Source organism: Haliaeetus albicilla, chromosome 26, assembly GCF_947461875.1.
Source record: "Haliaeetus albicilla chromosome 26, bHalAlb1.1, whole genome shotgun sequence".
In the NCBI taxonomy this organism is placed as follows: Eukaryota; Metazoa; Chordata; class Aves; order Accipitriformes; family Accipitridae; genus Haliaeetus; species Haliaeetus albicilla.
Window position 1 is genome coordinate 7,756,565 of NC_091508.1, and position 15,322 is coordinate 7,771,886.

General features: G+C 50.2%; 1 protein-coding gene across 1 annotated transcript in view; it reads right to left on the minus strand.

The window, feature by feature from the left end:
* Nucleotides 1–15,322, minus strand: part of LGR6 (leucine rich repeat containing G protein-coupled receptor 6) — a 150,541-nt gene that overhangs the window by 66,949 nt on the left and 68,270 nt on the right. Inside the window, exon 4 of the mRNA XM_069771827.1 lies at nucleotides 6,670–6,741. Within this exon, the coding sequence (XP_069627928.1) occupies nucleotides 6,670–6,741 (72 nt within the window). The remainder of the gene's footprint in view (nucleotides 1–6,669; nucleotides 6,742–15,322) is intronic.

The following is a 15,322-nucleotide window of genomic DNA, read 5'->3' on the forward strand; positions in this document are numbered from 1 at the left end:
TCCTTGGTTAGAAAAGGTATGGAGGGATCACACAGGGCAATAGGAACAGCCTCTTGGAGAGCATCCACAGGGGAACACCTTGACCCTCTCACCTCACCCAAACTTGCCTGAATCCAAAGTCAGTTTTTTGGCATGCTGTCTCTCCTGTGAAGGACTGGAACTTCAGTAACTTAGGTTTCCTAAAAGCCAGTATGCCTCATCCAGGTTAGTTAAAATTAGTGTCCTCCCATTGCTGGTTCCTGCACTACAACACATCTTTTGCAGGTGACACCACACCTCCCATGGAAAATCCTGCACACCTGAAGCTCCTGGGCTGGCAGCTTTGAGAAAGCTCCTTGCCTGAAGACAGATCCTCATCCTAGCCAGGTCAGAAGGGAAGAGCAGGGAGAGGCCCCCAGGAGAGCAGTGTAAGCATGGTCTTTGTGACAACTGGCCAGTGTTTCTCCTGCCTTGTTTCTGGTCTTCTAGAGACAGGTGTGAGAGCAGGACCCAGGCCATGTTAACAGAGAGCTGCTGCTTCCTCTCCCTGGAGGTGGAGTCTTTTGTTCAGGCTGCCACAAAAAAACCCCTGTGTGGGAAGGCATGCAGGGTGCATGTGCAATGCAAGAGAGCTCCAACGTGGAACAAGGTTTCCCAGGGGCAAGGTACTCTGAGGGGTAGAGTTCATGCCCTGACTGTGCCATAGACTCTCTGATCATTCCGGACAGGAGTACCCTACTTCTCTGTGCAGCATCCCCCAATAAAAAGGAGGAATAACTTTCCTTCTGCTCTCTGATTGACAACATTTATTGGAGTTTCTTTCTGCCCGGACTTTCCTCTCCTTGACCATGTATGTACAAGTTGATGTCCTGCTGTTAGAGACTCCCAAACTTGCTGCAAACTTCCTAGCTGGTACCATGACCTCACAGCATGCATCTTCTGGAGTCTGAGGAGCATCTGGCTGCCTGCACTGTCTGGCACTCTCAGCTAGCAAGCAGAGGGACTTCAATACAGGTCTGAACATGCCTCATGCCTGGGACCCCAGCTTGGACCCCAGCAGTGCAGCAAAGGGACCCAGCAGTTCAATTCCAAGTGCTACTAAGGCTTGGGTGCATGTATCCTATCTCAGTGGGCATCCTCTCTGAATGCTCAAAAGGCAAGACAGCTGCTACCTTTGGAGACAGCTGGAGTTTATTAAACATTATTTTTCTCTCTCTTATTTCAGAGACTCCACTGACACATTAGGTTTTTGCTACATTTCAGCTCTAACTTGATACTGTGCAGGCAGTAAATACCAACCTCTCTCTGTCCCACAGTGGCTAGAAGCATGCCTTTCTGTTTTACTTGTTTGGCCACCTCATCCCTTGAATTGCCTGGTAAGTCCTACCGGTAGAGCTATGCTCAAAACAATTGTTCTCAGCTTCCACTTAGTTTGGCTGCTTCTGTTGTAAACCTGAGAGAAGCCTTGTGTATCGAAAAGTCTGTTTTTCATCTCCTGTGTCAGCTTGTCCATAAGAGATAGATACATTCCCTTCAAATCCTGCCTGAATCCCAGAATGACGAACGTGGACATCAAAAGCAAATATCTGAAAGAGCAAGAAAATAACCAGCACACAATTCCTTTCTGTCTAGTACAGCTGTCTGTTCCACCCCACTCCTGTTGGCTCCCATTTTCACCCCCCTTTTCAGCCATCCTGCCTGCACAGCATGTGTTGCCAACCTGCAAAGCAGATAGTTAATATTCCATGAAGTGCCATATAAGTCTGGTAACTCATGAACTGTCATGGCGTGCCATAAAGCCAATTACTCTTCTGAATGGAAAAAAATAGTCTCTGGGCAACATGAGTACACTGGGTCTCAGATAGCCTGACCAGTAATGCTTGGAAACCATACTCTGGGTGACCTATGGGTGTTCCAGGCTGGCTAATTTTTTGGCAACGAATACACAAGAGTCTCATAAACTTGTGGAAAATTACTCAGATATTTGAAAAAGAGGGAAAAAAAAGAAACTTTCTAATGCGGACCTGTACTGGAGGCTCTTGGCCTGAGGTTAGTAACTACGTTTGGAGAAGTCATGACACCAGTGAAAACCAAGTAGAGCATCTTAGCTCTGTATCTGCCTTAAGACATAGTGACTGTCCACACTGTGCCACTCCTGGTTTTCAAATCAGGTCTCTTATTTTTATGGATCATTTTCCTGTTTGATAGGAGAAAGGAGGAAAAGGTGGCTACAGAAGAGCATTTCTAAACATGAGCTAGAAAGAGAATTACAAGACTCTGCAAGCACTGGCTTCTCCCTTGGGGAAGCAGCACAGGATGGAGACCCAGGATGAAAGCAGGTCATGCTTTCACCAGCGTGAGACACAGCAGTGGTACAATCTTGTAATACACACTGTGTGTCTTCAGAAATGTCCCTATCCACCCAGAGCAGCACTGTGCCTCATAGACATGCTTGGCTTAGTTACCAGACATGGTTCTTGGGCCTTCACCATGCCTAAGGATTCTTCGTTGTACAGTTTCTGTATAAAGAGGAGAAAGTGCAAATCATCGTCTCTTTCTGCATGTGCCCTCTGCACTTTCAAGTGGCCAAGCTAGAAGCACAGACAGGGGTTGATGCAGTGCTAATGTGAGGTGCAGCTGGCTTGTGCCTGTCCTTGGAGAATAACTGTCTGTGGAGAATAATTATCTTGAAGAATAACTATCTTGGAGAATAACTACCTCCTGTACTCTCCATACTGAGGGCAGGTTTTACTGCAGCCTGTTGGTGATCTGCAATCAGGGTCTTTCTGAGAGGTACCTTCTGCCAATCCTTTAACCAGGTAGCTCAGACAGGGAAGAGGTCTCCATTGCGTGGGACACTTCTGAAGCTTTTGCTTCCAGTGACTGCTGCCCCCCCGCCCAGTTTGAAGAGTTGGACCTCGCCTACGGGCACAACATGGAAAAGCGACTGTAGGGGACCTGACTGATCTTTTATGGCTTTACCCTGAATTCTCGTAAGCACAGAAAGAACAGGATGGGTGGGGTGGGTTCACTGATGTGAGACCTACAGAAGATACTACTGTTTTGCCGCTTGCTTTTCGTTACAGAAACCTCTCTCCTGGGAGCTTTTCATCTTTCACACAGTCTATCATAAATACTTCCTCTCCTGATGACTGCTGGCTATACATACTAAGCGTGCCATTGCAGAGTCTTGAATGAGGCATGGAAACACCTTAATGTGGCAAGTGGAGCCAGGACACCTAGGTCCTACTCCTGACTTTGCTGTTGCCCTAGGGAAGATCACTTTGCCTTCCCATGCTCATGTCATTCTTGCCAAAGCAGTGCAAGCACTGACAGTGAGTGAAGTCTCCAGAAATCACTTCTGAGTGTGCAGCTAGAGATGGCTATATGCAGGTGTTATTATCTCAATGGGGAAAGATCCACAGCATCTTGCCTCACAGTTTTGCTGTGTCTACCAATTCCCACTAATTTACTGCCTGTGGCTTAGCTAATCCCTTTCCAGTTTCTCTGATCAGGTGAGATGTGATGAAGAAGATCCAGCCCAACCACAGCAGGTCCCACCTTTCTGACTTGGCGAGCAGGATACCTGTCTGACTCAGGGGGAGAGGTGTTGCCAACAGCAGATCTGCCACAAGGGATTGTACTGTTTTCCCAATGCACGTCTCTTATTTTCTGATACTTTGCTGGTTCTCGAAGCTGGGCCTCCCAAAAAGGGTGTTTGTTTAAATAGTCATCTGTGTAAAGATGGTCCAGAAGCCCTGGGCAGTCTGTGACCATAAGAACAGGTATCCAGGCTCCCTCAGCTGGAGGGGCACTTTAAGCAAAATCCCATTAAATGCTTTTTTTCTCAGCAGGAGCCTTCCTTTGAACTTATTTACTCTCACTGTGCCTGGTGGCTGGTAGATAAGCTGTGGGTCTGGCTGGTGTAGTCGAGAGCATTGGATAGAGCCATCCTGCAGGTCAGAAGTTGTTGCCCCCTCTCCCACCCTGAACCCAGGTCTTGTCATGTCTAACAGTTTTTTTCTTTTTTTAAGGAAGAGACAGGAGTGGAAGGTCACTGGCTCAGTCCCTCCTGTGCACAGTTTGTGTCTGGCACAGGAATTTGGGTCCAGTGAGAGGCTGGGAAGGGAACCTGAGCCACAGAGGTGGAGCTGGGGAAGGCTCAGAAGAGGTGGCCCTGGTCTGGGGGGTTGAGGACAAGTATCCTAAAAATGATGAGGAGAGGAGGCGTGAAGGAGCCCAGAGAGACTGGGCATGGGTGCTTGTGCACTGCTAGGAAAAGACCTGCCTGAACTACCAGGGGTGAGGGGCTGAGGGCAGGTTTGAGGGGAGTAACAGCCCAGACAGGTTGGTCCAAAGGGCCAAGGCTGCTGGGGAAAGGCAGCAGGTCCCTGCTCAGTCACCTCAGATCCTGGATGGGATCCTGCTGGCTGGGGCAGCATGCTCTGGGGGCAAATGGGACACAACTGGCAATATAAATATCTTGCCACTGCTGCTGTGGCTCTTGAAACCAGTCCTATTATGACAGGCACTAGGCATGTCCTAACCAGCCATGCCCTGATACTCAGCCCTCTGATTTTATTCCAAGCCTAGTCTCCCTCTGGTTGTCTGAAGAAGCTTGTTTCTTCCTAACATTTCCTCTTACTGTTCAGTTTCTGCAGGAAGAACACAAGATCCCAGCTGGCCCAAGCTCTCCCTCCTCACCCAACTTTGGAGACACTTGGGGGGCCCACACTGGATGAGGTGGCCTCGAAGTGCACTAAGAGCAGGTACCTCTGTGTTGATTCAAGATAAACCATCCTCCCACCCTGAGCCTTCAATGAAGCCCAAAAGTGCTGTGAGCAGCTGCTTGGAGCATTTTGCGTTTCTCATGTGCTATGTGTTATTTTGGGGGGGTGGGGGGGGCTGTTGGCTGAGGGGATGGAGTGTGCAGACACCTCAGCACTGGCTGAGGTGGCCACCCATCAGTGATGTGTGCCCCAGGCCAGGTGGCCCAAGCAGCCATGGTGTGTGCAGGCAGTTGAACCTTCAGAAGCAAAGGTTGGGTCTATCCAACCATGGGATCTGGTGGCACTGGTTGTCATACACTTTCAGGGGCATAGGAGAGACAGGCTGAGGGGGGAAAGGGGCATTCCTGGGGCAACCCCACTGCAGTGACCTTCCATGTCAAATTTCCTTTGAAAGGGAATTCACCTGGAAAACAATCTAATCTCCAAATCCCTGGACTGGGAGGTCTTGACTCTGGCACTAGTGGTGATGTCAACACATTTTAATAACAGCCACCACCATGTGCCAATGGTGTTTCAGCAACAAATGTTTCAAATCTCTCCTGGCAGAAAGAGTGTTCATATCCTGCACAGCCAACACCCCCATTGTAAATTAATATTTAAATTAATATTTACAGAAACTCCTAGTTGATGCTGGGAGGGCCACACAGGGAGAACTGTGCCCAGTTTTGGGCTGCCCAGTGTAAGAAGGATGAAGAGGAACCAGATGGGTCCAGTGGAGGGCTGGCAACTGAGTCAGGGTCCCAGAGAACTTGCCCCAATGAGCAGAGGTGGAAGGAGCTGGGTTGGTTTCACCTAGCAGAGAAGAGGTTAAGAGGAGATCTGCTAGTGACCCACAACTAAAGATGGTGGAGCCAAGCTCTCCTGGGTAGTTCCAAGGGATCAAACAAAGAGTAATGACCACAAATTGTGCTCCAGGAATTTTAGGTTGGACTTGAGGAAAAGCTTCTTCCCCATGAAGAACAGCCCCAGGCCAGGTCAACGGTGAGGGGGGAATCTCCATGATAGGAGGGTTTCAAGGCTTGGACAGACAAAGCTGCAACTGCTCCACCTAGTATTGGTGACAGTCCTGCTCCAAGCAGAAGGCCAGCCTGGAAGCCTCCAGGAACTGCTTCCAGCCAGCATTTCTATGATAAAACACACAGTAAGACTAGGACTGAAGTTAAGGGTTAGGGTTAAAGTTAGTTTTTGAGTGGTTCAGCCCAGTTCAGAATGCTCTTACAAGCTTTGGCAGTGCTGCTTACACCAGCTGGGCGATTACCAAACAGAGCTTCCCTAAATTCAGTGGCACTACCAGGGTCTGATTGCAAGTGTGTCCACACTCAGGAAAACTGCAAATACTTCAGTGACGTGTGATTTTTAGTGGATACAGTAGCACAAATCTACTGCAGATATAGTTACTTTAAAGGAAAAGCACAATCGCAGCCTCAGCTTCTTCTCATGGCTGAATCAATAGAAGTGTTTTAAAGCATTTCTACCCTGACATAACTATCCTCTATCTGGGTAAAACAGCCCAACTCGCATGTTGAGAGACCAGAGAGTCCTCTGTGCTCCCTGGCAGGTCCCTTCCTCACTGTGGTTGGCAGCGGAGAGGACGGAGCCCCTTCTGCGTGGATATTTTTCAGTGTTCCTTGAAATATGCATTGGCACTGGTGGCCTTTTCATCACAACAAACACACGGGGAGCTGTAATTTCAACATCCTTTACCAAGACAGTGTTCCTTCCTTGAAAACTGCCCTCCCCTCCCTTCTATGCTAAGTGACAGTAATCTTTGCTTTAATTGGAAAAGAAAAGGAAGAAGGGACAGAACATCCTTGACAAAGGAACTAATGACTCAAATGCTGGGAAGCCTGGGGCCCCCAGGGGACCGTGCAGCTCGAAGCATTGACTTTTAATGACTTACAGAGACTGGAGGTTTGGAAGATCTCTCAGTGCCTCTGCAGGGATGCGACTCAGCTGATTGTTCTGCAACATCCTATAATTAGAAAAAAGAGAACTTTGTTAAAAAAAAAAAAAAAGCCTGACATAAAATGGAGTTTGTTGCTGCTTGTTTCTGAAGCTGTCCTGGACTCATGTTGGAAAGCTAGAGGGGTTTGAAAGCACCATGTTAGTCACCCAGGGCTCTTAAGCAAGCTTGCAGGCAGCTGGCTGGTGAGCTGCAGTCCAGGCTGGCCCAGGATCCTGCAGCAGAGGGTCCCAGGGGTGACTTCGGTGCTGCAATGGGGGATCCACTGGGACGATGTGACCGTAAAGGGGTCTCTCCACTGCACACTTGCGTCTGTTAGTCCAGAATAATACCAGTGCTTTCAGCTGAGTTGTCCTGTATTTATACTTGTATAAGACATCCTTCTCCCAGTGTGTGCCAGTGGTGGTTACCTCTGCAGAGTCTATGGAAACTAGCCTGTGGACTGTGTCAAAGGGACAGAGCATGGCCTTAGCAGTGAGGGGCAGCCCGAAGAGTACTGATCCAAGTAAGAAACTTTGCCATTACTGTGACTGCTAGCTTTACTGCAGAGGATTCAGAAGTCTGTCATGAAAGGAAAGTTGAAAAAGACAATTGTAGAGACAATCTTTAAAAAATGGAAGCTATAGGCCACCAACCTCTTCAATTTCTGGAGGAAAATGGGGACTTACCATTAAATTATTTGGATGTACACAGAAGAAAAAGTAGGGAAACAAGCAACTATCAGTAGTGTCTAGTGAAAAATGGGTTGTGTCAAAGCAATCTAGTTTTTTTCTATACAGGGTAAAAGCCCATGAGAATGGAGAAGAAAACATAGACATCATCTACCATGAATTTAGCTTTACTTTACTAAGATGTTAAATGCTGGCATGCAATGCAGGAGAGAAGACACGTTTGATGTGGTATGAAAAGGCAGCAGAGGGGCCATACTCAAATTAATAAATGGTTCCCTCTCAAATGAAGAACATGCTTAAGGGTCTACAGCATCTCTCCTGGAGATGACACTCAGCATTATTGCTAAGGACCCAGATGATAGCTGGGAGGGGAAGGTTGCTACCTCTGCTGACAACACGGGGCTGCACAAGGCACCATGCACATACCAAGAGGGGTGCAGAGATCAACTAGTGTGGGAGAGCGGATGGAAAATGCAGGTTGCTGCAGGGAGACCAAGAGAAAGACTCCGTGGATGGACAGGGATAAGCAGCTGTGCAAATACAACTGGGCACAGGCTTGCAGCCCTGCCAAAACTGTCTGGGGCTGGTGGGTATACCTGGAGACCCAAGACAAGACAGACTTGCTCTTGGGAAGGTGCAGAGATGCTTTGGGGGTGGCTACATATGGGTGTGAGGAGCAAGGACACCAGCTGTGATCCCTTTGCTCCTCTTGATGCTGGGCAGGTTTTGGCCAGGCCATGCTGTCCCATCTGGGCCCTGCCCTGCAGGACATGGGGCAGCAGGAGAGCAGCCAGAGGACAATGGGCAGAAGGATGAGGAAATGCCAGATCCTCACCTGTGGGGAAACTAGAAATTACAGGGGTGGCAGAGGAATGTAATTGGGATAATTCGGTCTAGAAGAAAAAAGGCTGAGGAGGCAGCGTGGGAATGTCAGGCACGGAGATGTGCAGGGTGCTCACACACCACTCCTCACTGGTGGGGCAGGGCAGGGCTGGGCGTGTTTGAAGTGGCTCCCTCTGCCCATGCCCTCCTCTTGCATCTCCTGCACAAAACTGGTCCATGGGCAGCACAAATGGTCTCAGGTCTCCTGGTGCACGCAAGGGGCAATCCGAGCCTCAGACACTCTGGCAGTCTTGGATCCCTGCTCCACTGACTCCTAATTTTCCTCTAATCACTCTGTTGTGCCCCACTCCCTCCATCCTGCCATTCTCAAAATGCTTCCCCTCTTCACCTTCCTGGGTGATCTTCTCACCATGTGCTCTGTGTGGACACGGGCCAAGTACAGGGACCACAGAGCACCATGAGCTTCCTTGCTGATGCACCCAGAGCCCATTCTCTCAAGGTGCATGGTGCAAGGCTGGTGGGACCCCTCTGAGAGGAGCATGACCCACAGAGGGTCGTGTGGCTGGTATGAACTGTGCTCTGACAAGTCCATGATCCTTGTCCCTGGTTCTCCTTCCATGCTTGTGAAAGGGGAATGTAAGCCCCAGTGATCAATCTCATGGGTGCTCTCTGCAGCCCACTGGGATGGAGAAGCTCATCCAGGCAGACAGCTGTCATGCAAGGACCAACCCAACTTCTGGGGCTCCTGGTCCTGCATATGGGTTTGTTTCCACAGCCGAGGTGTGCTTCATCCTGCTGCCCAGTGAAGAAGTACAACAGTTCAGGTCAGTTGAAAATCAAGAAGATGCAGAGCTGAATAAGGAGTGATACAGAGTGGGGCTTTAGGAAGCACTGTTGGGGTTTTGCTGGGACACCAGTTGGATCTCAGTGGCTCTATGAAATCTGAGCTCAGTGTTCAGAGTTGATCAGTGGAAATATCTGGAGTCAATATTAAAGCAAACCCCATTGTCATACTACTGCTGGATCCTGCTGCCTCCCATCTATCACAAGTCCCTCCTCCAACCAGTGACACAGACTGAGAAACTTTCCAGACCACCATCAGAACGGGCTGATTCCAAAATGAAGCCCTTTTGGCACAGACAAATGATATTTAAGAAAGAGGCTTCAGAGACCTCTGAAACCACTGGAGTGCTGGACAGTGCTGTTTTTCACAACAGCAGGGCAGCTAGAGAAGTTTTCAGATGCTGAGACTGGGACAAGAAGCAACGCTTCTTCACATGGCACGTAATTACTCCAATAAGTCATCATCAGAACATGATACAGAGAGGCCAAAAAATAGTTCCAGACAGGGTTAGATAATTTTATAGGGACAGGGCCACCCTGGTATTAAACAAGAAGTTATTCATTCAGCCTCAAGCTCAGGAAAGCCCCAGCTCTTCTCACTGGGAACTCAGGTTGAGCAGGAAAAGATATGCTGCATCTACCACTGGGTGTCCCAGGATGGCTTTTCTTACAGTATGCTTTTAAGGACAACCCCAGTCAGGCCCCTGGTCCCTGCAGTCAATCCTTACATGGCATGTTAAACCATTCCTGCATATTATTTTTTTTCCACAAAAGGCTCTTGCAACAACATATAGCATGATTTTGGCAAGAGCTCGAATAATTGTACCAAAACCTGGGGGATGATGTCAAGGAAGTCTCTACACACTAGCAGGAGCGCATGTCCTCACTGTGGCATCTGGGTCCTGGGGCTGCTCTGTACTGGGGTGCCCAGGTGCCACTACAAAAGGAGGATGGCAAAAGGGTTCAGAGAACAGCAGGGCACCTGGAGAGCTGTGACAGGGTCACAGGGTCCCTCTCTGTCTAAGTGGTGGCATTTCCCCTTTTGGGATGCTGGTCTTCTATGAGATGCAAAAGGCCAATGCTGTAGTTCACTGAGGAGAGCACCCACAGTGGGAGTCCTGGGCTCCAGGCCATTTCCAAGGATGGCTGATACGTTCTGCATTAAGGGGGTCACTGTATGACTTATGTAAACAGCATTGCAAAGAGGGAACAACTCTGAAAACCAGTCATCTCTTCACTTCATGTCCCTGAAAGCTTTGGGCATGCCCTGTCCCCTCCCTGCATTCATGGTCCCCCAGGAAAGGAAGCTGCATTGCAGGGTGTGTGCATGGAGGATGGTGCAGGGATCTCCATCAGGATTCTAGGTACACCACAGGATGACCAGCTGAGGCACAGACATGGTCTGTGAACTGGGACCTCAGTCCACAAGATCACAGCAACCCTGAGATCCCAGATCACACTGGCTTCAGCCTTTCTCCACTGGCATCTGTCTCTGCTCCTGCCTCTCCATCAGGTCCTGGCTCCAATTCAAACAAAATTTCTGGACTTCATTAGCTTTCCTATTGCAAGCTGCTGCTTCACAGCAGCCTGGAGACAACCTTAGTGAGCGCTTGACTTCTTCTGCCCATGGAGCAATCTCACCACCTATCCAGCCCTATGCCCACTCTGTCTGGTGCATTTTCTCAACTGCTGAGTGCAATTTTCTCTCTTCTAGCAGCTGTATCAAAGAGTAAAGTCCTACAGGTCTGCACTGGTTGATGAGCCACTATCAAATGCAGCACCAGGCCTTCTGGACAAGCTGAGGACATTGGTGAACATGACAAGCAAAGAAGATTCACGCCAGCAAGTGCTCAAAACCAGGTCTGGATAGTGCACTGTCACCTTGGGTTGGCACTGTTCAGGTGACCATACTGGATCTTGCGGACACTGGCAGACATGGACACACAACCTGCTATCCACAGCAGTCTGACGGGAACCCTCATAAGTCACAACTCTTCAGAGGTCATGTTTTATTTTCAGAAGTAGGAGGATTGTTTGTTGGTAGAGACCATGCCTGAACGACCAGAAAAATGCTGGGATCAGGTCCCATCACACCAGGATCCTTGCACAAGACAGTCTCAGCAGACTTACAGCTCTCAGAGGTACAGGCCTGTGCATGTTAAAATGTCCCCATCTTGGGAGGCTGAAGTGACTCAGCCAGCACAGTCAAAGGGCTGTTATTGCTTGAGGCAACTGTGCCTGGAGCCTGTGCATGGGGATTAAAGACATTCCAACCTCTGCACGTTCCTCTTCCCTCCCCATGGGAGCGTCTCATGGATGGGCCACACCATTCCCTTTGTCTCAAAGCCATTTCTGTTCTGCACAGGCTCGGGGTTGTCAAAGAGGTAGGGTCTGTCTGAGGATTCCTGAAGTGTCCCAAGCCACCTGCAAGCCTGCCACCCTGGGGCAACATGGCTTTTTTGGCGATGTTTTCTGATGTGTGTTCACAACCCAGGCTAGTCAGTGCCTGTCCTGGAACACATGAGATGCTGTGATTGTAGCTCAGGGGGAGAAGAGAAGGAGGGACCAGTGGGGGTGGCCATTGGGTAGGGTCCGTCTGGCCAGGAGATGTGGCATGTGCAGAGCAAGGCCACTTTTGCCAGGCTCACTCCAGCCTACCTGTTGATGGAGACCAGCCATGGGCAGCACTGGGGCAGTATGTGGGTGGGAGTGGCTGCAGGCAGCACTGGGTCAACACGCTTGTGCAGGCAGGTGCTGGGCAGCACTCACGCCACTGTCTGTGCAGGCAGAATGTGGGCAGTGCTGGGTCTGCACACTCAGGCAGACTGGTTGAAGCTTGTTGAGGAACGGAGCAGCGGGGTGGGCCACCCCAGCTGGCTGCTGTGAGTGCAGGGTCTGCAGCCAAGAGGATGCACCCAGGCATTTTGCCCTCCACATTTTTGGGGTGAGGCAGGCTCAGGTTGTGGTTGTACTTGGAGTCTTTCCCTGAAGAATTTGGTGTGGGATTCCTTCTTGTCTACTAAGCGCTGCTGCTGCTGCTGCAGCATGTTCAGCCAGGGAAGTAAGAGGCCTGGCAATCCTGCTTGTGCGGCAGAGAATTTGATCAGGGATACATGTGGGAGGGTGGGATGTGGTGTGAGGCCATGGCAGCACAAGCTCAGCCACATGGCCAGCTGGGATGGATGGCTCCTGGTTGATGAAGCTCCAGCCAGGGCACTTGGAGGTGAGGGGCATCCAGGCAGCTCATGAGGAGGTCTGGAAGGATGGGGAAGTTTCCAGTTTTCCAGAGACTGTGATTAAACAGCATGTTCTGCCACCCTGGAAAGCTCCAAGGCTTCTTCCTAGGCTCTGCTCTCCACCCCTGACCACAACCAGACTGTGAGGGAAGGTGCAAGGTGCTCTGCAATGGGCTGGGAAGGGACACCCTGCTTCCAAGGGACATCATGGACTAAGTAGTTAATTTTGCAAGGGAAGGACCTTGGCAGAGGAGACAAACCAGCCTATGGAGCAGGTTTCTAATGATCTTGGCACTGAAGCATGGAGCATCAGCCTCTGTGGGGAGGGTGTGGGTTGGCCATGCTGCAGAGCAGAGCCCCTGGGAGAGGTGCACTTGCAAATCTTTTTGCAAAGGGATGTACCCATCAGTTGGGAGGACCTCAGAGCACCAGCTACCACTGCTGAGCATCCATCAAGGTCAGCCTGCACTCATCTGAGGGGAGCCAAGGAGGCCACATCTTGCCTTGCCTTGCCTTGCCTTTGGTTGGGGGCTGGCTCAAGGCTTGATGCATGAAGATCTCAGCATATTCCCCTGTGTCATGATGTTTTGTTGGTAGTGGGACAGTTTTGCACTTCAGTTGCTCTCTTCCAAGTCTCCCCACACATGCTTCCCTGGGTGTACCCCGCATAGTTTCTGCACAGGCCTATCTTCATGGCCACTTTCCAGGTGGTTTTTGTACAGTGAAGCAGCCGGAGGAGGCAGGCCCAAGAATCTGGTCCTGCTTCTAGTAGCTCTGGGATTCACTCTGAGGGCAGGGAGAGGACCATCTGCACAGGCAGGTTTGTGGAGGAATTCCCAGGGTGTTTCCCATCCTTTTTTAAACATAAACTAATTCTCTGGAAAGACTGGGAAAGCACCAGGCCCCTTGACAGCCCAAGATGCATGTGAGACTTCACTTGTGGACGTGCACATGACCACAATTAGCTCTAAGGCCCTAGCACATTAAAATTAAATTATGAAAATTGTTACCATCCCCAGCTACCAGCCTGTGTCCTTGGGAGACACCCCTGTCATCAGAGGTAAGATCTCTGAACCTGCTGTGAGTCAGCTCCTGGATACCTATGGGCTTCAGCTGGTCATATTTGGGGCAGCCATTCCCAACACCAGCCATGCCTGTCACCTGTCAAACCTCAGCCAACCTGTGACAGAGCATCCACACCTGTAGATGCAATCTGTCCTGAAATATCCCTGGTACTATCTGCTCCAAAACCTGCTAGTCCTGTCTTCAGATATGGAGAATATATATTTCCTTCCTTATTGCAGCAGCTGCTTGTCCTTAAACGTTTATGTCCATCCTCATTCACCTCTCCAGATAACCTCAGTTGACTCATTGTTCCTTTAGTTCATGACCAGACCACTGATCCTTCTCACTGTTTTTAAATAAAGCAATTTGTTTTTCTAGTTCACTGGGCCGCAGGATGCAGTGTCCTATCCCCCCAGCACACCTCGGCTGTGGAAACAAACCCATATGCAGGACCAGGAGCCCCAGAAGTTGGGTTGGTCCTTGCATGACAGCTGTCTGCCTGGATGAGCTTCTCCATCCCAGTGGGCTGCAGAGAGCACCCATGAGATTGATCACTGGGGCTTACATTCCCCTTTCACAAGCATGGAAGGAGAACCAGGGACAAGGATCATGGACTTGTCAGAGCACAGTTCATACCAGCCACACGACCCTCTGTGGGTCATGCTCCTCTCAGAGGGGTCCCACCAGCCTTGCACCATGCACCTTGAGAGAATGGGCTCTGGGTGCATCAGCAAGGAAGCTCATGGTGCTCTGTGGTCCCTGTACTTGGCCCGTGTCCACACAGAGCACATGGTGAGAAGATCACCCAGGAAGGTGAAGAGGGGAAGCATTTTGAGAATGGCAGGATGGAGGGAGTGGGGCACAACAGAGTGATTAGAGGAAAATTAGGAGTCAGTGGAGCAGGGATCCAAGACTGCCAGAGTGTCTGAGGCTCGGATTGCCCCTTGCGTGCACCAGGAGACCTGAGACCATTTGTGCTGCCCATGGACCAGTTTTGTGCAGGAGATGCAAGAGGAGGGCATGGGCAGAGGGAGCCACTTCAAACACGCCCAGCCCTGCCCTGCCCCACCAGTGAGGAGTGGTGTGTGAGCACCCTGCACATCTCCGTGCCTGACATTCCCACGCTGCCTCCTCAGCCTTTTTTCTTCTAGACCGAATTATCCCAATTACATTCCTCTGCCACCCCTGTAATTTCTAGTTTCCCCACAGGTGAGGATCTGGCATTTCCTCATCCTTCTGCCCATTGTCCTCTGGCTGCTCTCCTGCTGCCCCATGTCCTGCAGGGCAGGGCCCAGATGGGACAGCATGGCCTGGCCAAAACCTGCCCAGCATCAAGAGGTGCAGAAGCATCACAGCCTGTGTTTGGATGCAGTTTGGTATCCAGCCCAGCAGCCTGTCTTGTAGCCTTTGCTGGATGTCAGAGTCCAGCACCCCAAGGGAAGCTCAGTCTATAGCCTGAAGGGTGACTTGCCCTCCCTGGGTCCTCTTTTGTCTTGATTTTCAACAGAGTCAGAATGGTTAAATATAAACTCAAAGCTTTGCCTCTGTCTAAAGTGAGGAGACAGGACTTTCCTCCCTGATCCTGTCTTTTAATACCTGACATCCCAGCATTTCTCTGATCTTTTCTGCCTCATAGGCTCTTCAGATTCCCTCTCCAGATACCTCCTTCAAGATCTGTGGGTTTTTGGTGGAGATTAAAGTGCAGAGGAAAGCACATGACTGCGGGAGTGGTTACTGATCCAAAGGGAGCAAGGATCTGATCAGGATGGGGAGCAGTGTGGTGAGCAACTTGTGTCACCATGAAACGCAGTGCTCTGCACAGTGTAACTTCATGGCAGCCCCATGGGACATGGATGTAACTGGGACAAACTGATGCTCCCCAGTTACCCAGCACACTTCCATATGCTACATGAGGCACACCAGTTTACACCA